The sequence below is a fragment of the Buteo buteo genome, chromosome 8, assembly GCF_964188355.1.
Source record: "Buteo buteo chromosome 8, bButBut1.hap1.1, whole genome shotgun sequence".
Taxonomy (NCBI): Eukaryota; Metazoa; Chordata; class Aves; order Accipitriformes; family Accipitridae; genus Buteo; species Buteo buteo.
In genome coordinates, this window is record NC_134178.1 from 11810729 (window position 1) to 11833861 (window position 23133).

Below are 23133 nucleotides of genomic sequence, written 5' to 3' on the forward strand. Positions count from 1 at the left end.
GGTTCCCTTCTTTCTTCTAAGCTTGGCCCTGTATGCAAGGTGAAGTCACTGAAGGAAGCTGAGAAGGAACCTTTTATCCTCGCTGTGACACGTCCATGCGACGTTGCCTCCAGTGTTCGTTGGCTGTCTACATCGCTGCCCTTCTGTTAGGCAGATGCACTGCGGCATCTCTTTCTTCCAACAATGGTTTGGCTACACTGACACAAGGGGAAGATATCCCACTTCTCAGACAATCAGTCGCAAGACTGGTAACACCTCTTTGACACTGGGTCAATTACAAGCTCATTGACATTGCATGAACTCGCACACAAAAAGATGTTTTGTTTCATTTCTTGATTCATTCTTAGATACCTGTAGAAGGAAGAAATATGCAAAAAGACTGGCTGCTATTACTGTGCAAAGCACAAAGATCCCTCCCCCTGACATACCACGGGTACCGTGCAGGCACAGCACCCTCCTGCTCTGGTGTGTCATGGTGACGGTCTTCTTGTTGGCATGCGCACGGCCAGGCTGAGCACAGGAGAAAAAGGGGACGCCAAAAGAGGCAGAGGGTTATAAAGTTCTGGTGGGGATGGACTCCGCTGCCCCGAGTGTAAGGGGCACCCCTGATACAGAGAACTGCTGAGAAAATGAAGAGCAAAATATGAGTAGGTTTATTTTTCAATAATTCTATGACCCATAAGGTGTAGTCCTGGTCCTACTGTCTCACAAAACTGAGAAAACATTAGTCAAGCACTCTACCCAGCCAACCATTACCAGCACTGTACCAATTCCACAAGCCACAAAGCAGAACTCCATGCAATTTTCTCTTTCAGCTTGTACTCCTAACGAGTTATTTTAGGCACCTTCTTTTGCTGGAGGCATCGTAAGATTTCTGCTTGTCAGGGACAAAGGCGTATTTCCAACACAGGAGCAGCTGTTTTGATTTGTTTTCTAATAGCATCTTCAGGTCAAGTTACGTGTCTGTGAAACATGGATCCCAGGGTCAGCAGACTTCAGCACAACAACTGACTTACAGAGTGTCTAAGTTAAAGACACACTTTGGAAAATGTTTCTTGCTCTCAGCAGTACACCACACAAGCTAGAGCAAAGGGAAATCTAAAGAATGGGGTCTTTACAAGATAAGGAGCGAGAACCCAGTGCATTTCAAGTAGTGAAAACAGATTTTAATTCCTCAGGAAAAACATATTTCAGCATGTTTTAGCTGAAGGCTTTAACAAAAACATTAAAGCAAAAACCAGTGCAAGTTTGTTCTGCTTATTATGTAAAGTATATATTCCGTGAACACACATTACAAGCTGCTTTCATTTTATGAATGAAAATCATCAGGAGCTTCTACTTTGTCAGAGCTCATTGCAGGCCACTGCAGTTGTAGTTCCCCTGACGGCTTGGGCTAGGTCAAGACTCACAGCAGGTTCCCACCAGGTGACCGAGCTGATCTAGCAGCACGCTACTACTGAAAGGGGCTGTCCCACTCCTTCAGTCCTGATCTTCCCTTGTGCTAGCTCTGGCACTCATTGAGCCGCTCAGTGAGCCAGTTCAGTTCACTACATGAGGAGGAAATCACTCTTTTATTTGCAGGTTTGGCTTCTGCTGGTTTAGTGAGTTTAAACTGCAGTTGTAAGCCTAGGTGGGAGGCAGACCAACAGTGAGCAACTGAGGCAAAGAAAGTGCATCCTCTAACGCACTAACCTTATTGGGCACATACACTGCAAGGCAAAGCTAAGCGGCAGTACCTGTTCTCTGGCAACAAGATCTTCTGACTTTGCCAGGAATTTCTGCTTCTAACACCTGGATCACAACTGTGAATTTGAAGGGAAGCCGGGGAGTGCAGGAGGAAGGAGCAAAGGGAAGTTTGTCTGCACGCGGCAGAAGTTCTAGTGAAAAGCTTTTGTCATCTCAATAAGGAGGAGTAGAGAGCAAGTGAACTTTACATCCCAAAAGAGTACATACAGGAAGAACATGTCAGGACATACAGTGGTGCCACGAGGACTGTCCTTGTCCTGTGACGGGTTACGGCATCTTTGAATCAGCTCAAACCAATGGAGGAATTCCAGGGGATGTCACAGAAAGCAACTAGACTCCCTTCATTGGGTGTAACTATTGTTGAAGTAGCGAAATGTTACTAAAATTGCCGTTCCATTTTTAAAGCAGATGCATTTTAAAAATCTTTTGTTGGAGTCAGACAGAAAAATAAACATTTAGCTTACTTCCTCAGAATTGGACTTGCTGTTAAGTTTCAATTATATTGTTAAGGCACAACACAGCAAGCACTTGTGCTTGCGAGTAGTCCTATGGACTACAACTGGGGCTGTGAACACTATGTGAAATAAAGCGTATTTTTAAGTGTTTTAGGGAATTCCAAAATATCTAAGAGATGAATTTTACTTGTAATACACTGAGTGCTCAGTCTTGTTTTCTGCATCAAGAAAATGAGTAAGTTTGTTGTCCTGCCATGATTTTCAGACTGGAACACCACTTTTGTTGAAAATGCTGATCAGGCTGTATAGTATCACCATCTTCCATATGCATTAGTATTCCACTTTCAATTTCAATTCGTTTGGTTCAAATTTGCAGGTTTTGGCCCGCAATGAAGCTTCCCAAAATGATCAGAAAGAATTTGGTTCTACCCTCCACTCTGCTTTTCATTAAAATGCATGTTTTCTTTACAGCTTATCCAACTTTTATTTAAACTCCTTCAGAACCTGCACCTTCCTGCCCTTGAGCAATTACTTTATTCCAGCACTCGAAGTCACAGTAACAAAGGTCTAACTTGGATTTGTCAGTGTCCTTTGTACTGATGACTAATTGCAGGAAGATCCTTTAGCTCCTAAGGAGGATCCTTATCTTCTCTACAATCATACAAATGTCTCTTAATGCTGTGCCCCAGCAAGCCCTTCTTCCATGTCTGCCTTCAGTCATTTTTTTTTCAGACTGCTATCTTTTGAGCTGTCACACCCTTTAGCCATGTGCTTCAGTATCCATCAGAGGCCTCTCAATTTCTTTGAACCACTGGCAAAGCTGTGTGTCTTCTGCTCTGAGCTTACTCTGGCAACATTCAGATCGGGTACAACACCCTGATGGCCACAGCACACTGCAGAACGGGAGGAGGGCCTAACTAGGAAATTTGGGCACTCATCTGGACACAGGGGCCCAGCACACTTCAGCAATTCCCCCGGCTGCACCACCGGGAGAGCAAAACGAGCGTTCCGACGGATACAACGCTCCCGACGAGCTCCGAGCCAGTCTCCGCGGGCCCAAGAGAGGCCTCCAGTTCCCGCAGGGCACTCTCCGTTCCGCCACAGCCCGCTCGGTCCCCGGAGGGCAGCCGGCGCGCCCCTCCCGGACGCTCCCGCGGCGAACAGCACCGCTTTTCCCCTCTGCTCTAGCGAAGGCAGGGCTCTAGGCCCGGCGGCAGCCGGACACCGGTCCGGGAAGCTCCCGCCGCCTCCGCTCCCACCGCGCCGACCCCGGCCGCAGCCCCTGCGCATGCGCCGCAGCGGCAGCGCGCGGCGCGAGCAGGACCCGCGCGCTCCGCCGGCGGGGGAGGGGAAGAAGGCCCACCCCGCTCCCCCGATGAGGCGCTGGCGGCCCCGCGCGCATGCGCGAAGAGCCGTGCTCCCCCCGCCCCCCCCCCCCCCCCCCCGTGCAGCGCTCGGTAGAAGTGTTTCCGGCGCGGCGGCTGTGACGTGCGCGATCGGCGCCGGGCTGTCCGGCGGGCGGGCGGGCGGTGGGAGATGGCGGAGTATCTGGCCTCCATCTTCGGAACAGAGAAGGACAAGTGAGTGGCCCATCCCCGCTTCCAGCGCCGCTCCCGCCGCTTCGGCGCCCCCGGGGGGCTGGGGGGGGGAGCCTCGAGGGAGGCCGGAGGCCGGCGGCGGGTTCCGCGGGGCGCGGGGAGGCGCAGCGCCCGCCTGGGCGGCCTGTTCCGACCGTGGCGGTCAGCCCCCCCCCTCCCTCCCTCCCTCCTCCCCGTGGGGGGACCCGGCCCGTTTCTTCCCCTCCCGCCTCAGGGGCCTGCGGCACCCGCGGGACCGGGGCGCGCGCCGGGGAGTTCCTCCCCTCCCCCACCCCCTCCCCGCCACCCCCGCGCGCTGGAACGTGGCGGCGCGCGGCCGCCGAGGGAAGAGGAAGCGAGGCGGGCGCGCTCCCCCCCCCCCCATTCCCCACCCCCCTTCCCCGCAAGGCCCGCGGCGGCGGCCCCTCCTCCCCTCCCCCTCCGCTGGAGCGCGCGTGCGCGCGCCGCCAAGGGACGGGGAAGGAGGGAGGGGGGGGGCGCGCGCGCGCGCCCGCCCGTCCCTCTCTCTCTCTCTCGCCGCGTGGGGCCTGCGCGTGCCCGCGCCGCCGGCCCCGCCCATGCGCTTCCCTCTCCCCTCCCGGGCCGGGCTGGGTCTGTTCTCCTCGGGGACCTCCCTCCCCTCCTTCCTCCCCCTCCTCCTCCTCCTCCCCCGGCCGCCATGCGGGTGTGCCCGCGCCTCGTGGCGCGTTGCCGTCCGTCCCCGTCCTCCCTCTGCCCTCCCCGCCCTCCCCTTCCCCCTCCTCCCGCGGCGGCTGCGCTTTTCTGGCGGCGGGCGGGAGCGGTCGGGGCCGCTGGGTGCCGAGCTTCCCGCCGCCACCGCCTCCTGCCAGAAAGGGCCTCTTCTTCCCCTTTTGTTCGTGCCTCTGCGCCTCGCAGCAGCCCGAGAGCTTCCACTCTGCTGCAAGGACAGCGACTGGTTATTTCTCCCCCCTCCCCAGGGTGCGGAGGATTTCCCCGACTGCTGCATCCTGATCCTCAGGCTTCTGCCTGCAGCCTTCCACGCGTCGGGAACGCCTCTAGTTTCTCTGGTTGTTGGAAGCATACTTAGAAAACCCTCCTAACGAAAATTTGGTCACCGTCGGCCTGACCAAACCAACGTGTTTTTCCACTCGTAAAAATGCAAGGGGGCATCGATGTGCTACTGGACTAAATTACTCTTGTCAGCCCCTGGCCGTGAGGCTTCTGTTTTCCTTCTACTTTGTAGTGCTACGTGCCGGTTCCAATTCGCTCGTCTGTCAGAAAAGCGATATCGGCAGCTTCTCTTGAGCTCTGCTACCGCAGATATATTAAGAACTACTCTGATATAATGCATTACCGTTTAACAGCATTAGTATATGCCCACACGGCAGGCATGAAACTCCTGTACTGGTTTTATTTTCTATTCAAAAAGCAAGCAGAACTCTCCAGAAAGTGTTGAAGGTGGAGGCACTATTGGAACTTTTATAGTTAGATTATTTTTTTTTTGTTTCAGGATAGAGTTCAGAAAAGACAGTAAGTATATTGTAATGCTAAGTATGTATTCTCAAAAACATAATGAAGAGTAAGCATGTTACAGTTTTACAGTAGAATGTTTTGCTAGAGATCAGATATGCTTTAGTACTTTAATATTTCTCCCCGCTGTGAGTTGATGTTGGTTACACAGGATTGTGGAAAGAATTGGTGTTAACTATGAGCATGGGAATAATAATCTTTCTTCCAGGAGAATTCTTATGTTTCACTTACCCATGTATAGCCCATAATAGTGTTCTTGCCCTTCAGAATTTTGCATTCAGTTTTCCCAGTCAAGGTAACTAAACTCCTTATGGTTTTCTTTCATCATTCCGTGTGAATTACAACAATATGTGAGAGTTTTACTGGCATTCCTAAATCAGCATAGTTTTGAAGGTGTTCTGAGATGATAGCTAATTCAAGAAAAGCTTGTGGTTTAAAAAAAATATTAAATGCTTCCTTTTAAAATTATTAACTACATTCATGGAAATGGCTTAAATAAAAGAATTTATTTTGCTTATGTGTAGTCTCTCTGTAACATGGTTTTTCTCTTACTGGAATTATTTCAAATATTGTGTTGGCAGCAGTCTGAGTTACCCTTAGAGTATAACTTTAAACAGGTGGTTTATAAAACATTAGGTCGGTGCAACTGTATCAGCTTTAAAGCAGGTATATTGCCTAGATTAGAGGGTTGCATGAACTAAGACACAACCGTATAGCTCATAGTGTAACTTTTCAGACTGTTTTTCACATTATTTCCCATCCCATCACCCAGTGAAACCAATAGAAAGACAAGAATGGAAAACCAGAAGTAGTGATCGCTTCTGTCCGCGGTGGTGTCATGAACGCGCTTTGGGTTTGAGTAGTGGGTGAAATCAATTAGATGACTTGCTGTGAAGTAGGGGTAAAGAGGAATGAATATAAACAGGTTTGCTGTAATACTTTCCTATGCTGTTTTGATTTATCGTTTTTCGATGTTACTTCTCCGCATCAAGATAAAGGCATTTAGGGCATATGTTTTATTGGAATTGCATGTTAGTGTTTTCTATTCCAATATGTAACTACTTTGGTTTTTTTATTTGCAGAGTCAACTGTTCATTTTATTTCAAAATTGGAGCTTGTCGTCATGGAGACAGATGTTCTCGGTTGCACAACAAACCAACATTTAGCCAGGTTTGTTTTCCTTTTGTTTTCTTTCTTGTGGAAGTATATTCTTGCTTCTTTAAAATGTAGATTCTCAGATACAAGTGAATAATTACTGAGCTCCAGATTAACTAGTTCACTTTTGGCCCCAGTTTATACGGGTTTTTGGTTTTTGGGGGATATTCCATTTACTTCTCCCAGCATTTCTAATTATCTCCTGTCACCCTTAATGGCTGCAGGAAGCGATGCTGTTGTAAGCTTGCCTGTAGTAGAGACCAACCAGTGCTAACTTTCAGGTGAGTGTGCCTTCTCAGTGGTGTTTAGGCACTTAAACCATCCCAGATCTTTTTAATCACAAACAATGTTCCACCTGTCTCGAAGGTGTGAACTTAAGTCTTTTATGCATATCATAGAAGAAAACTAATTAATAAATAAAAGCAACTCATCTGTCATTACATTCGCTCTCTGACCCAGGCTCTTAAGTTTCAAGAATAACTTGCATACTTCCTTTGAATGTGAAAGAATTGTTTCTTGAAAACAACTTGCCTGGTTGCTGAGAGTGTACGTGTCAGTTGACTTGACAGATTATTTAATCTTTGGCTATGTGAACATTGTTAGAGACATGATATGTGACTGCATGTCTGCCAGAAAAGGAAGAAAGAAAGAAAAAAAAAAAAGGTGCAGTGGTGATAGGGTTTTTATTATTACGAGCTCTGTAGTTTTCAGAAATTATGTTCCTGGAGAACTGTATGCTTTGCCTCTTTCTATCACTGCTGATTGTCAAGGTATACAGGTAAATAGATTTCTTTGAGAATATTGTCTGTGATAAGTAGTGCCTATGAAAGTTGTTGCATTATCAGCAGTTTTACCTGCAAAGTTAAAGTTTACATAGCAGTGGAGTCCTCTGCAAGTTCATTTTAGCTGACGTGGAGCAGAATTGATGAGGATGGTGGGCTGTTGTTGATTTGGGGAGAATTAGGGAGGCAAGTACTATCTACGTGACTGGAGTTCAGAGCGATGGTGCTCATGAAGTTAAACTTTGTGAAGTGCATAAGTGGGCAGGGGGAATTGTAGGGCAGACTGTCTAAGCTGCTGATCGATAGGGACCATTGCTGGTACTTCATCTGCAAAAACAGTCTTCCACTTCTGGGAATGTAATAATTTTTAATGTAAGTATTGTATCTAGAAAAGAATAGTGTCCATTTTCAAAACTACTGTGTGTTGCTGACCTACATGGAGAGCATGCTAAAATATGATTGGTTATTTAGAGACCTGAATTGAGGTCATTGGCTACCGGAAAAATTTCTAAATTAGACAACTTGTACAGTAGTTGTCTTCAAGTTTAAAACAAACAAACAAAACCCAAAACAAACCCAAACTATGGGGTTTTTTTACAATTTTTTTTTTTTGTGCTCAACAAAGATTTCCTCTGTCAGTGCAGCCTTTAGAAACTGCAGCTAGCAAAGCCAGCTGAAGTGGGTCAGCAGGGCATGTCAAATTCATCCAGTGATGTCTGGGACTGCTACAGCATCACACCTGGCAGACGTGCTGTACTGTAACGTCTCTAACATACCTGGCAGACGTGTAGGGTTCACTACAGAAATCTTTATTTGTATGCAGATTGATAATCAGCTGTGATAGAAAATAGAACAGATACCTTACTAATGGGAAGTTACCGGCACAGTATTTTTATCTTGTGTTGCTATTGCTGGTGCAGCTACTTTATAGAAGAGCTGTGTTACGAAAGGTCATGCAATCCCGGGTGATCAAATTACCACCAATCAGCAGAAACACTGTAACTATAAGCATGTTTCTGGCTCTCTCCAATTGTAGGCTAAAACATAGTTATTTTAAACCTGGGCCATGGAAGCACAAAGCTTTGGTTGGTATGATCATACCCATTGTAAAACAAGTGTGTGATTTTGAATGTGATGTTACAGATTTTTTACATGTTAAGTGGGCAGCTTATGTAGGTATGACATTGTTGGTCCTGTGACTTCTTTAAGCTCTGTATTCTTATTGTGACTAATAATAACGTGTAAGCTAAAATTATTTGGGGATTGCAATTCATACTAACTAACATTGAGCTTGTATTTTAAGTAATCAAATTTCAATTTTTGAGCTGCTTACAGTGATATGGACGTTTGGAATTTTTTTGTAATATTAGTTTACTAACTTAAACATGGTTTGTTTTTTCAGACAACTTGATTTTAAGAAGAACGGTACAAATGTAAGGTTTCAAGTCTGCCTGGGCTAATTCTTCAAGTAAAAAGCAGAAGGGCTAAAAGGATATTGTCCTTGTTTGAAGGATCGGAAACATGTGAACCTATGATGCTATTATATTATTTAAACAGAAATTCCACCAAGAAATTCCTGATGCACAAAATGAGACATAGCTCTTGCCTAAAAACCTTACTGTCTGGTGTAACTTTTTTAGACTCTGTGGCATTATGTATTACAAGCTGTGCACGTAACACTTTTTTTTTTTTTTTTCCCCCTAGACTTACAATAATGAATCTGGTCTTGAAAGTTAGGCATCTCCATATCATGTAGTTTGACGTTTTAGGTTATTGTGCCTCACAACTCCCACTTTGAGGATAGCTATTGAGACAAATGCAGCTCTTTCTTGGTGGTTAATTAAAACTGTTTTCATAATATGATGGTCTGGATGCAATTTTGGAAGATATTCTGCAAATACAAAAGGAAGCCTTAAGAATAAAATATTACTTTTAGCTGTTTGCAAACAAGTTGTCTCTTTGCAATTGTCTATTATATGCACAGCAGCCAGTAGAATTCCCCTTTTTATTTTTTTTCCCCGCAGACCATCTTGATTCAAAACATCTATCGTAACCCCCAAAACAGTGCACAGACGGCTGACGGCTCACACTGTAAGTCCCACAGTTGGAGAAATTTTTTTAAAGAATGGTGTTAAAGAGCCCACTCCTAATTATGAGAAAATAATGTTGGCTTCTGAGCTGCTGACATAAAGCTGTTGCAAACAGGACAAGTGACGGAACTCTTCTTGCGCATAGATCAAGAACTTGTCAAATGTCTGCAATTCAGAATGCAGGATTGACTGCGTAAATTGGACTTGACGCAGGTTCTCTTTTGCACTGCAAAGTGAAACTTGATTGCTTAGTAACTGCATTTTTTAAAGGGTTAAACTGCAGACACTTCTCAAATTCTTGATTTAACAAAAAAAAAATATAGGTGTATATATGATGTACGGTAAGTTTCCCAAAACTGTGGGTTTTCTTTCATATTAACTTTTTTAGGAAAATGGAGATTTCATGTTATGCTGTAATTATTGTATTACTTCCTTTCCTGGGATTTTGCTACTGGGAAACCATTCAGTAAAACCAAATTCAGACAAATTATTATGCTTGTAATTTGAATACTGTTTGGATGCCATCTATTACATATCTGCCTGAAATCCTGCAAAACCCCTCTATAGTAATATTGGTGAATAAAATAAAAAAAATACAATAATGGAGTATCATGAGATCTCTATTACTTACAGTGTTAGGTTGATTCAGAAAGGTCACCAGCTAAGTGAAAGTTCTCCTTTTTGGGAGAGAATAACCACCTCTCTTTCAGCACAGACTCGGCTAAAGCGACCCTAAAGGAAACCGGTTTCTTGTTAAAATTATTTTCCATAATATAAAGTTGTTGCGTTTTGTATTTCAGACCATTGCCCTCTTGAACATTTACCGTAACCCTCAAAACTCTTCCCAGTCTGCTGACGGTTTGCGCTGTAAGTTCATACAAGTTCCTTCACTGGTTCCCTGGGCTTGATTGTCAGAGCTCAGTGTCGACTTAAGCTGGTCTACCATTTTAGTTTAACAGATCAAACTGACCACGTTTCATTAAATGTGTCCAAAACAAACACACACGCACACGAAAAAAAAACCCACCCAACTTTTTTGTCCCACTCACCTTCCTCCCTGCTCCCAAAACTATGAGGGGAATCTGAATACCATCTAATAAATCAAAAAGGGTTGAAATTGTACTTCCCCTGTAAAGCAGTCTTGGTTGCACTGCTTTCTTCCCTCTGCCTTTCTCCCTGCCAGTTACCTGCATCCTAGGAATGCTTTTCTGTATGTTTTGTGCTATCCATTAGGTTCCACTGTCTAAAAGAGCAGGACAATGACATGTTGACTTCATCCAGAACAAACGTCCTGCTCTGTAGATGTTAGGAGAACTTGAATTTGAAACTTTTCAGACTGCATGCAGAAATTTATCCTAGGTTAATGCAGCTTCCATGTAGAGCCTACTTTGGAAGAAAACACTTTGACTGACAAACACTTCCCTGCTGGCAGCTGTCCTTTTTGGATAGGTGCATGCTTAAAATTCTTTCCATGCTTTGAAAATTCCAATTCCAAAACCAAGTTGCATATTTACATAGGAAGATATATCTTTAAAAGTACTTTTGAGGAGGGGAAGGCATTTGGGTATGGTCATGAACAAATTTAATGACTCCTCATGAGGTAGGAATGGGCATAAGAAAACACACCTACTGTGAGACTGGCAGAAGTTAAATGACCAGGATTGTTGATCGGCGATTATTGATATATCATTGTGATTGAATTATCAATATTAGAATAAGATTTTTAAAAGAGGAAAAAAAAAAGTTTTAGGACTAAAAAGGATTGGTGTTACTTTCTAACTAATATTTCTTGTTGAAGTGAATATTGACTGTGTGGTAATAAACCTTTGTTTGGCTATTCCTTTTTTCGACTGTTGGATTATAGACTAGTTCAGATTAGTTACCAGCATTTGATTAGACATGCTTTGTAAAATCAGCCACTAACTTAAAAGTCAACGCTGTCTCTTCTGCTTCTAAAAGTAATAATGGCCCAATTAAGTAATTTGAGTTTTTTGTCACACAATCAAGCTAGATATGTAATGAGCTATGTAAGTTTGTCTAGATGCTTAAACAGTTCTATTGGTTTGTAGGCTTTCTTGTTGCAGATGCTTAGTAGTTAATGCTGTTTCAGTAAACCAAAAAATGTACAGTTGGGTATTTCCACTCTGTCCCTAAATTCTCAATGCGCTGGTAACTAATTTGCACAGAGTTACAGCAGTTTGGTCTGTGGAGCTGTTTAGATTGTACAGCTGCAAGAAAGAGTCTTGAACAGATTCTCTAGCGTTCTAAATGTTGGTATCCAACTCTAGTTTGTCTTGACAAGCGGGTAGCTATTTAACAGAGCCTAACTGTACCTTCTGTGGTAGAGCTGGAGCTCTGTTACCAGTAGGTTTGCTGAAACTCCTGGCTCCCTGGTTTTTCAATATTTGTCCCTACTTAAGTACTGCATGTATTTTAAATGGATAACTTGGGTAGCTATTTAATGCTTTTGTTGTTGTTGCTTAACTGTCTTCCTTTCTATTGCCGTCGTAGAGGATTAACCTTAGTTTTGAACAGCAATAGTTTTCCTGAGTATTTTAATTAGCAATTGGGCTTCTCAAGGTTCAGATACCAGTAGCCCTGGAATATGAATGTTTGTAAAGCCTGTGCATATGTATGCTTCCCACTTTAGAAGGACATTCAAGTAGTCATTAACAAACTGTTGCTTATGATCTCCTAATTTGACAATGGAATCTCCTTATAAGTTTTTAGCACTTGTCCATCTGGTAAAAAGTAGTTATTCCCAGTATGGCTCACAGAGCCCCTGACATCTTTAAAAAAATATATCCTTAGGTATTAGTAAGCTGTTATCAGTGGTGTTGGCAGAACCTTGGGAATATAGTTAAGTATTAAACTGTCTAGAAATACTGGTTTAATGTTTGATATTCCTTAATCTGCTATATAACTGTGGGGAAGAAGAAAGTTCTTAAAAGCAAATGTTTCAAATGCAGAAACATCGTTAGCCTAAACTATATAACAAATGCCCCTTAGCCTTCTTCAGATGAGCTGGGTGGACGAAAAGTAATTACAGTTCCAGAGAGTGTGTCTGGTTAATATTAGAGCCTTTGAAGAAAAATGTAAAGTTTGTCCAAATGGTAATATTAGCCAAATACAACTGAGCCCAAAGCATCTTTTTTTTTTTTTTTTTTCATAGCAGCTAGAAGTGAATAAACTCAGCTTTGTTGGCTCGGTTTCTCATCTTTCACGTTCTGTGAACTAGAACAGTAGTGTTTGTAATTTAAAGGCTAGAATATTTTTCTAGCATAAAATGCAGGGTTCATTTTAAAACTGCTCCGCTTGATCTTAATAAACCACGTAACTGCTGAAGAGCTAATACATTAGGCTTTAATGTATACAGCTTCATGTAGTTCAAAGTGCTGTAGACTGGAAGAAATAAATGAAATTCATTTTTATATTCTTAATGCTTTGAAAAATCAGCCAAACTTACATTGTTTTTTATAGCAGCAGGCAAGCAGCGCTCATTTGTAAAGTCCAGCTTGGAGCATGAAAATAATCTAACCCGAATATATGGCTGGCTTGTCTTGCACTAAAAGGTGTTCTGCAGGACTACAGAAAAATTAAGTGATATTCAAAATTAAACTAGAAAATTGCTCTCTACTGCAAAGCACTATGGTACCCTTCTTTGAGGGCACTGAGAAAAGTGTGTCATTTCAATAACTATTTTGAGCAGATTTAAAAAAATATTCTGGGCTATGTTACATTGTGAACTCTCAAATTCTAGTGTATATGCTGGAGAGGTGGACATGTTAAAATGAAATTCTGCCTTTAGGAAGAGGAACACTAAATTGTAATAATGCTTTAAAATATGCAAATGTAACAAAGCACTTGCCTTCTGTTTAGGTAAAAATGTTGGCAGATAGAGGGTGGGACTGTACATTTAATTTAAGTGATATTTCAAAGTAATTCCTTTCCCCTTTCTTTAAATTTGTGGCATACAAGTTTGGCTCTGATTAAAACTTGTTTTGATTTGATCATGTCAATGTAATGTTTTGACATATACTTTGGGGACTCAAAGCTCTTCACACATAATTATTTTTAATATTCCTATTAGTTAGCTCCATGCTATATGGTGTCTTTTATGCTCCAGACGGCCTCTCTAGATTGTTTTGTAGTATGATCAAAATCTCTTCTTCCTTATTTGTAGGCTCTAATCGATATGACTCTTGATTTTTACAGGTGCTGTGAGCGATGTTGAGATGCAGGAACATTATGATGAATTCTTTGAGGTACGTAAAAGATGTAAAAATGCATTAAAATGTTCGTGGATTTGTCAACACAAATAAGTTAGATGGATTCAGTGTACAGCACAATTAGATGGATTCAGAGAAAAGCGCTTGTTTCCTCAGGCGTTTGTATAAAACTTACAACTTTCAATGCTAAATATTTCCTGGTATAACCCTTGTTTAGTTTGGCTTTAACTTTACTGTTTATAATAGGCTTTGTTTAAAAATCAGCGACTTAAGCAATGTAGCATTTTGATTCCATGATCCCCTCCTTTCCTGTAAATTTAAAATATACTTAATTATTTGTATAGAAGCAAATTAAGTAAAACTATAGCATCAAGGCTTATATGTAGTGTTTTCAGTGCATCTTATGTATTCTGTAAAAACTGTATGCATAATGTTTTCCATAGCTTTTTATTATATCTTGTTAGTGCTGTACTTACAGATGGACACAGTACAGGCCAAGCAAGTACTAATTTTAAAATCAGAAATGTAAAAAAAAGGGGGGGGGGGTGTTTTGCTTTTTTTTTAAGAAAGGCCTTCTTTTGTGCTTACTAACAGCTAAATGCAGTACTTCTTTACTTACAACTAATGTGCTGCAAACTTTTAATTGGTTGCTTTGTGCTTAGGAGGTCTTCACAGAAATGGAAGAAAAATATGGTGAAGTTGAGGAGATGAATGTTTGTGATAACCTTGGAGATCATCTAGTTGGAAATGTATACGTAAAGGTAGGATAAAGAGAGACATGTTTATATAATCAATAGGGGTGGTATCGACTTATAATTTTAAAAGCTACTGTATGCTTGTAGATTTTGCGAGAGTAGCTCTTCAGGATATAAACTGCTCTCCAACTTCACAATATGAAGTAGAAAGAGTGAAAATGTGAATGGGATCTGAAAGAAATTTTAAAGAGATGATGAGAAGCTTTCTTGATAGTCAAAATCTGTGTCATTTCATAAAGATTAACACTTTTTTTTTTTTTTTTTTTTTTACATTGTTATAAACAGTCACCACTGCTGGATTGTTTAGTTTGCCAGGATTAATTTGGGGTCTGTCTTCCCATCACACTGCCTTTTAAGCACTTCATTATGAGCAAAGGTTAATTCGCAACAGGTGTGTTTATTTTCAACAGGTGCATTTATTTTCTAACTTCCCAGTTAAAGAAAACGTCTTGTAAACAAGTTAATTTGGCAGTAGCTGGGTGGTTTAAGGTGCAAACTGGAGCACTTAAGTTTAGCTCTTAAAAGTCTTTGGTATCTTTTGAATAATGAGTACAGAGTTGTCACCTGCAGAAATTGTATTGTGTCTGCACAGTGTTGGAGAGGTGTGAGAGTCTTTGAATATTTTTACTGTACATTCCCTTAACTGCAAAGTATTTTCATACCTAACATTCTCAGCTGTGTAGGTCCTAATCAGAAATAAGTTGGTTTTAAATTTGAAATTCCTTTTCACAGTAAAACACCTGCAAATTTTTACGTTTTACATGCATCATAAAACAGGATCAGATTTTTGTAAATTCTAATCTAAATGAATGAGAGCTTCAGTTCTTATGCAGATTTCTCTTAAATGTCATATCTTTTAATACAAGCCACAAAACTTGAAAGACCAAATGGAATAATTAAGATGTCAATGTTTTGATTAGCTCTGAGACCTGATTAATGAAAAGCTAGCATCTTTACCCTTGATTTGATGGACTATCCCAAGAACTGTGAAGTAGTTTCTAGTTTGATTACTAGTCCTAAGCCTCAGATACTGCATAACTGATTTGATAGGAATCTTTTATCTACTTCTGTTGCTTCTCTGTAATGTGAGAAAATGTTAATTTTGCTTTTAGTTCCGCCGTGAAGAAGATGCGGAAAAGGCTGTGATTGACCTGAACAATCGCTGGTTTAATGGACAGCCCATTCATGCTGAGCTTTCACCTGTGACTGACTTCAGAGAGGCCTGTTGCCGTCAATATGAAATGGGGTAAAAAGTGACTCCCTCTTTGCCAATGACAGTATCTTTGAAATTGTTGCACTGACAGGGTGATTGCTTGGCTGTGGCTTTTATGTGTAGGAAGAAAACCACTTCAGACAATGTTAAGATGGAGGACCTGCAGTGAACCTCTTGGCTTTTGCCATCTTTTTAGGATTTTGATCGAGGGAGTCAGTGTCAGTAAATGATGCTTGCAATTAATGGTTTTTAATGCTAGATGTGATTAACTTTTAGATGGTTAGAGGTCCCCTAGGGCTTAGGGCAAACAGATACAGTGTAGAGCTGGGAATTTTAACTGTCTGTCTTGAATTCTGTTTCAGAGAGTGTACACGAGGAGGTTTCTGCAACTTTATGCATTTGAAGCCCATTTCTCGAGAGTTAAGACGTGAGTTGTATGGGCGTCGTCGTAAAAAGTAAGTTTGCTTTTAAACACGATTAAAACAGGTAAATTAAGGATCAGTTGCTGAAAATTCTGAAGGCAAATCTTTAAACTTAAGTCCTCTCTTGTTTTTTCTAATGCAGCTCTGACATGTGCCAATGAAAGGGCATCACGTAAAGCTGGCAAGTGACCAGTTTAGAACAAAGGAATAGGTTTTTGTTAAAAAAAAAGTTAAGGTGCTTACTCTGCAGTGCTGTGGGTGCTGAAAGTTGATGTGGCTTTAAGAGAAGGCAGGCTTCAAGAAGAATATTGACTGAGTTACTAAGTACATAGGACCTACCTGTGGTTCAAATCTCCAAACTGCGAACTTAGAGGCAGACATTATTTGGGAGAAGTATTGCTTTGTGCCTTTTCTCTATTTTATTCTCTTCTAAATGTATTTGCTCATGACCTCTGTTAGAAGCAGGCTACTTGGCTAATGGGCATTTTGGCAGGATCAGATTGGCCACTTCCAGCATTATGCACAATCAAGCATATCTATAGATGATATTCAGGACTCAACCTTATTTAACAGTTAACAGCTAACTTTTCTAGCCTGTATTCATTCCTTAGTGTTAGTAATAGGCAGTCACTGTATTGAGCTCACTTTTTGTTAACACTAGCCTCACATTGTGACCCTTCTTGATGATAGGAATTCTTAGTAAGCCAAAGGAATAGTGATATTGCTTAATGGCAAAAAAAGATTGTGATAAATACATTTTATTATTTATTTATATTAAATTACTTATTAAGGTACCTTGTAGAAAGGCTTATACCACTGCTGTTACTGTGATACCTGTCTTGTGGATGGTTCACTTTGAGCTGGATTCAATCTGCTTGCTTTCAGGACCTTGCTGTTTAGGATAGGCATATAACATTATTGAGTTTCTTTTTATCTAGAGCACAATTTTGTAGGTTTCCTTCAATCACAGAAGGAGCCTGGGATTATGAACATGTTTTTTCTATAAATGACTCTAATTGGCAGTGTCTTAGAATTTGTGAGGATGAATTTAACTTTGGAAAATGTAGATTGTGTTGCTTAGGCATGTGTATTTGTGCCTAAATACTTTCTAAAATATCCCAATTAAAACTAATTTAAACTGAAATGTAAGCTTTTAAGACATTTGAATGATTTATGAAAAAGACGATGTATGGTCTTGTACTAGCCTGTTAGGTCATTTTTATGACTCTGGATCTCTCAGACGTAGTAACGCTGATTAAAAGGTATCACCTTTTATTGCAAGAAAGATCAGACTTGTGTGTTTGGCTTTGGAATATGATTGTTTTACCCATAGCCCAATTTCAGTCTGTGGTAAAACAAAATAGCTGAATCCTCCATCCAGTTTTGTCTTTATTGGCGCTATTTAAATTCTTTGTGCAGCTAAAGCTGTCACAGGTTAGCAATAAGGTTTGTTATAAAAACATTGGTTCTTGCGTCAGTGGGGTTTCACAGGTAGATCATATAAACTAGACTGACCTGAAAGTAGTTCTACACAGAATGAAATACATAAGGTTTTTTTGAGTAGAGAAAAGGAGAGTAAACCAGAACTTTTGAATAACAGGTTAATTTAGTAATTCTGGACAGCTTGGTGGTATGCAAGAGTTATGTCTGTGTGTCCGTCATAGTAAAATGCCCAGAGAAGTTGTGGATGCCCCATCCCTGGCAGTGTTCCAGGCCAGGTTGGATGGGGCTTTGAGCAACCTGGTCTAGTGGAAGCTGTCCCTGCCCATGGCCGGGGGGTTGGAACTAGATGATCTTTAAGGTCCCTTCTGACCCAAACCATTCTACGATAAAATTAGTCACCACACACTTGCACCCTGAAACATCTCACTATGGAACAATATTTTAAGACTTGTAAGCATTCATTTTCCAGAGCTTTTTAGTTCTGTAAGTTCTATGCCTATTTAAAACTGTACTGTTTACCTGTTTTATAAAATTGACTTTTCTAAAATGCTTAAAAACATTCAAACCACTCTTTTTCTTGACAAGTGCCATATAAGCTATAAATCCATAGTAGCTGTGTTAGCAATACATTCTGGGTGGTTTTAGCTTTCTTCCTGAATTTAAGTCATTGACCTCAGAGGCAGGGAAGATTATTTGCAAATGCTGGTGGCTTCTGGTGGCGTTTGGGGGCAGAAGGAAAACAAACAAATCACAAAAAAAAAAAGAGCACCGAGTTGTAACTGCTAGTTAATGCCGTTGGTTTAATAGGAGTGGACTTAGAGCTGTAGGCTTTTGGTGTGTGTTGTTAAGAGCTATTCATAACTGCAAAAGCAGGTGTCCCCTTCTCTTGCTTCTTTAATTAACAGCTATGTAACAGTGCATTTGGTTCCTCTACATGCCTTCCCTTAAGTTTTGCACATCCATTGTAATGGATGACTGGCAATGAACAGTGGAGTCTTTCAACAGTATGTGTTGACTCCTCAGTATTAAGTTTGTTCAGTTTGTAAATACATGGTTTCACAGCCTGAGTGCCAATTTACCAGTCCTTCTAATGCCACATCATCTTTCTTCTCCCTCATTACTTATCCTTAAGTGTTCCACTGTGTGGTACTGCAAGTAAATTGCCAAATGTGATGAAACAATAAAATGTTCAAACTTTCTTTGAAGGCATAGATCCAGGTCGAGGTCCCGTGAACGTCGGTCTAGATCCAGAGATCGTGGTCGTGGAGGTGGTGGTGGTGGAGGAGGAGGACGTGAACGTGATAGGAGGCGGTCAAGAGATCGTGAAAGATCTGGTCGATTCTGAGCCATGCCATTTTTACTGTATGTCTGCTAGAAAGTGTTGTAGTTTGACCAAACAAGTTCATAATGAGATTTTTTTTAAAGATGGGCTTCTGAATAAAAAATTTGTAGTGATACAGTATTCTTTGTGTAACTTGTTTCTTGTGGGGGGAGTCTTTTTAACTGTCATTCCTCTATCTTGACAAATACCTGGATTAACTATGCCTGAGGGAAAGGTGGTAAATGTATTGGAGAAGCGCCAGTTTTTGTTTTTGTTTTTTTTTTATTTGGGTATAATTTGAACTGTTGATGAAAATGTGTGTGTATATAATATAAAATATTATATACATAGTAAAAATAATATACTGCTTAAGAAACAGTTACATAAGTTTCCCTTTTCTGCTATGCTGTCTGCTTATTTAGGTTAGTTTAGGCACATTTAAAAGGAAGGCTGTGCGAAACGCATTTATTTACCAAGTAGAAACGCTTAGTTACAAAAATGTATGTTTGTTTGTTACCAGAAGTCTGTGCTCTGTCTTTCAATGTGACTGTGGCATTTACAATAAATCCAATTTCTTGGTGTAAAATCTAGAGCCTATTTTCTAAGCACTCTGGAGTAGTTGAGCTGCTACTCCTGGATGTGCCAGAGTTCATAGTTCAATTTTTTTTTTATGATTCCTGACTAAATTCCTTGTCTTTGGCTGGAAAGAAAGTTGCCTAGTGCAGTGTGGAAAAAAAAAGTAGTATTTTTATTGCAATGATTCATAATAGGCAGGTGAGGTTTTTAAAAAAACTCATGCTTCATGCAACATGATACATAAGATCTATTGAAGGAAATGCAAGGTCCTAAATACAAGGACCAAATTTCTTAACAGACTGATTTTTTTTTTTTTCACTCTATGTTCTCCAAGCTGTCATTTAATGAAAAGCATTTTGTTAGCATTCAGGGCATAGGAGACTAATTGGATGCTAGTGGAAAAATATTTTTTTTCCACCTTTACTTGCTTTCTGATAGTCTGAAGGGCGATAAAGGCTGATGGATGGATGGCAGTTTTTCACAAACGACATCTTTCTTCTCTCTGAGTTTTAATTGAATTGCACAGTAGCTATATATCACAGCTTGTGTATCTCATAAGGAGTTAAAGCTCTAATTGAAATATTGCTGGAACATCTTGAGAGACAATTAGTACAATGGCTGACTTGCAGTTTAACTTCATTCATGTCTGCTTTTATTCAAAGTGTAATGTAGTAAGAAATTTTGGTCAGTGGTCATATTTCTGCAAGACACAACTTTATGTACATGAAGCTACATAATACAATATAGCTTTCCAATGGGGGAGAGAATTTACTAGTGCTTTTTTAGTCATGAATCAGATAACTTGCTAAATGAGAAATCTGCTCCTTGATCATTATTAACAAAAAAAAAGGAAATAAATAGAAAGGATATGGAAGCATTATATAGCCAGATTAACAAACCAGCTTCTCTCTGTCTCCAAAATAAGTATAAAGCCATTTTGCTCACTGGAACTTGGAGTTGGCAAACATAATATTGAAAAATAAGCTTTTCTAAATGAATCTGCTTTGCCTCTTACAACTAAATTCTTGCACCAATTCAGTTTGAATTTATTTTATTCACATTGAATGGTTTGGCCAACCAGATTTTGGAACTTCTTTTGCCAGTAACCTTTGTAAAGAAATGTATCACTCTATGTGAAGATGGCTTGACTGCTTATGTTTTGTTGCAAGTACATAAATTAATTTATGCTTTCTTTTCACTGGAAGAAATTGAGCAGTGCCTGGCAATAAATGGCTAAACTGAAACCTGTGGTATTTCTGCTAGGCATTAGGAATGTAACTATGATAATTTAGTTCTTGCAGTTCACAGGATATTAATCCAGTTCCATTTCCTCTTTAGTGAGATTTAGGATTATTAGTGAGCTAATTTAAATCTCGTGCTCAAGAAAGTGAGGATAGTATTTCTGGTTGTTTTTTTTTTAAAAAAACAGTGACTGGTATAATGTGGATACTATTTAAAAAGGCTTAAGATAATTTTTACACAGATTAATGACACAAGCAGATTTGCTCTATAAACAAGTTAGTCTTAAACTAGTGTAAATGTGTCCTTGTAACAACTTTCACCTGTTTTATCTAAACCCTCTTAAACTGCAGGTATATTTTTGTGTGAACAGATAGCAGAAGGTGATTTCTCCCTCTCTCCCCAATACAGTTTTTCTGAAGAAAGCACTCTTGAATTCCACCAAATGCATCATTTTATGGTCTGATTGCACAGCTACCCAAAAATTAACCATGTAACTGGAATATGTCAAAATGGGCACTAAAAGCAATGGATTTTACTGGATACTCGAAGGAAAAACTTGTGCATTGATCATTACCTGATCGTGTAATGATTACCTAGTGACAGCATTCAACATATAAACTAAGCTCATGACATATCTTCAGTTAGGTTCACCAGTAAAATTCATCAAACTTGAAATTTAAACTGCACAAATTTGGCTGAACACTTCTACGTGGTAGTCCAAACTATTGGTTTACCAATACAAACCAAGTGGTAATCCTACCTCCCCCTTTGATTGTTGCTCACAATGTCTTAGAGTAATTTTTTTTTTTTCCCCTCCTTCCCAAAGGTACCTACTTCTCACAAATAGTTCATTGTTGACTCTCCTGTTAAACAGTGGATCTTAATTTATGGAATTCCTTTACCTCAAATAAGTGACAGCATACAGTATTTTCTGAAGTCTGAGTCAATTAGGTTGAAACTGTTAATCCCAAGTGGCTTCCTCTTATTTGTATTTGGCTCTTATTCTGTGAAAATGCTGCTTGTCCATGAATATGATGTATGTTGAGACTGTAAAACCAAATGGAGAAAACTTGTTCAAAATAAAGCCTTTTTTTATAAGAATCTGACAAAAATTATCCCTTTCTTTTAGATGGGATGCTGCTCCTTAAATGACTAATGAGGACATAGAGTACCTGTTTCAAATTCTTAGCTCTTGTCTTGAGCTGTTTTTTGAGTGACTCTTTGCCTTCTGTTTTTTAGAGCTGGTAGAGTGTGTCTTTAAAAAAAAAAAAAAAACAAAGCAAAAAGACCCCCCAACCTCTCCATATTTAGTTGATGAAGTTGAAGTATCAAAAGCGTGCAACTGGGGGTTAGGAGTTGGGGTTTTGTTTGGTGGGGTTTTTTTAAATTTGTAAGGGTTCTGGTTGAGAGATCCTACAAGTTTCTGTTGTGGTGGTCTGTAGAGAGCAAGAAGGCTGTTTTGACAGAAGGAACATGTTTAATTGAAGAAATGAATAATTGAAAGGGGTTATGGCCTTTTAAAGATGATTCTTCCTAGTGTTGCATTGCTCAAGCTGCAAAACTTTGGGTGTTAATGACTGTGTCTATTGCCACTGTTGAATCAGCACCTTAAACTGCATCTACTGTCTTTAATACATTAGAAATGAAACCGCTTTCATAGCAGTTGGGGGCGGGGGGGGGATGTTAATCACTCTGTTCTCCAGATGCTTGTAACTGCTGCTGCACTGATGACTGCCCCAAAAATCAGTCCTGTTCAGGAATAGTCAGAGGTAAAAAATGGAACTGAGTTGGTGTGCACTCACTTCAGCTGGTAAGGAAGTAATGCCTAACTGGTAAGGTTGTCAGGGAAGAGAATATTTGTAGCTGTATTTGCCACTTATTGCAAGGTTGAAGCTGAGCTGTATTACTGTAGAGCACAATTTTACTTTGGAGTGCCTGAATTTCAGGTTTTTTCATATCAAAATTACAGCCAAATGTCTGTAGAATAAATCAAAATATCTTCATGTTGAATTGATACATGATGCATTCTAAAACTATGCACAAGTATTTCTGAATGAATCTGATTAGCCGATGTCCCCAAATTATTTTTCCTTTTGCAGCGTTCATTTTGTTAAATCCACATGTATGGAAAATGGGGCATGTCCCTGAACTATGTGGACAATCCTTCCTTGTCAGCAATGTGCTCATCAGTCATAAACATCTAATCCCCTGTTAATGCATGTCATGTTTTATTTCTTATAAAATTGTAACCTTCAGCAAGAAGAACCACTAGTGAAAGTACACTGCTATCCTATACCGCAGTCCTGTAGTACTTCCACAGCAGCAGCAGAACCACTTTAGAAGGTTCCCATTTTCCTGCTGGAGGTTAGTGCCAAATAAGATGTTAGTTCAATTGATCTAAAGTTTCAACTGTAAATTGGATTTGTGGAATCGGGTTGAATGACAGAAACTAACAAACCAGATCTGCTGCCAACAGACTAGGTCTGGTAGCCAGTGGCTTCATTTCAGCATCTGCAAGGGAGGGGTGGGAGGGTGTGCTTATCTCACCTCTAACTGTCAGGATGCAAATACCCACTTCTTAGCAGTGCTCTGATAATTGCTGAGTTCAGTACTTT

The 23133-nt window shown here is 40.5% G+C and overlaps 1 protein-coding gene across 6 annotated transcripts; it reads left to right on the top strand.

Annotated features, from left to right (window-relative positions):
• The first annotated feature begins 3665 nt into the window (after positions 1–3665).
• Positions 3666–21636, top strand: U2AF1 (U2 small nuclear RNA auxiliary factor 1). 6 transcript variants are annotated; one of them, XM_075033621.1, is made up of 10 exons: positions 3682–3781; positions 6373–6460; positions 6670–6726; positions 8630–8660; positions 9252–9318; positions 13533–13582; positions 14209–14307; positions 15414–15547; positions 15877–15969; positions 18586–21636. In XM_075033621.1, the coding sequence occupies exons 2-10, from the start codon at positions 6414–6416 to the stop codon at positions 18722–18724; spliced, it is 717 nt and encodes a 238-aa protein (XP_074889722.1). In that variant the 5' UTR covers positions 3682–3781; positions 6373–6413; the 3' UTR covers positions 18725–21636. The 6 variants fall into 6 exon arrangements, with proteins under 6 accessions (XP_074889725.1, XP_074889724.1, XP_074889722.1 ...); XM_075033625.1 differs by lacking the exon at positions 6670–6726; XM_075033624.1 differs by lacking the exons at positions 6670–6726; positions 8630–8660 and having other exon boundaries at positions 3666–3781.
• The last annotated feature ends 1497 nt before the right edge of the window (positions 21637–23133 follow it).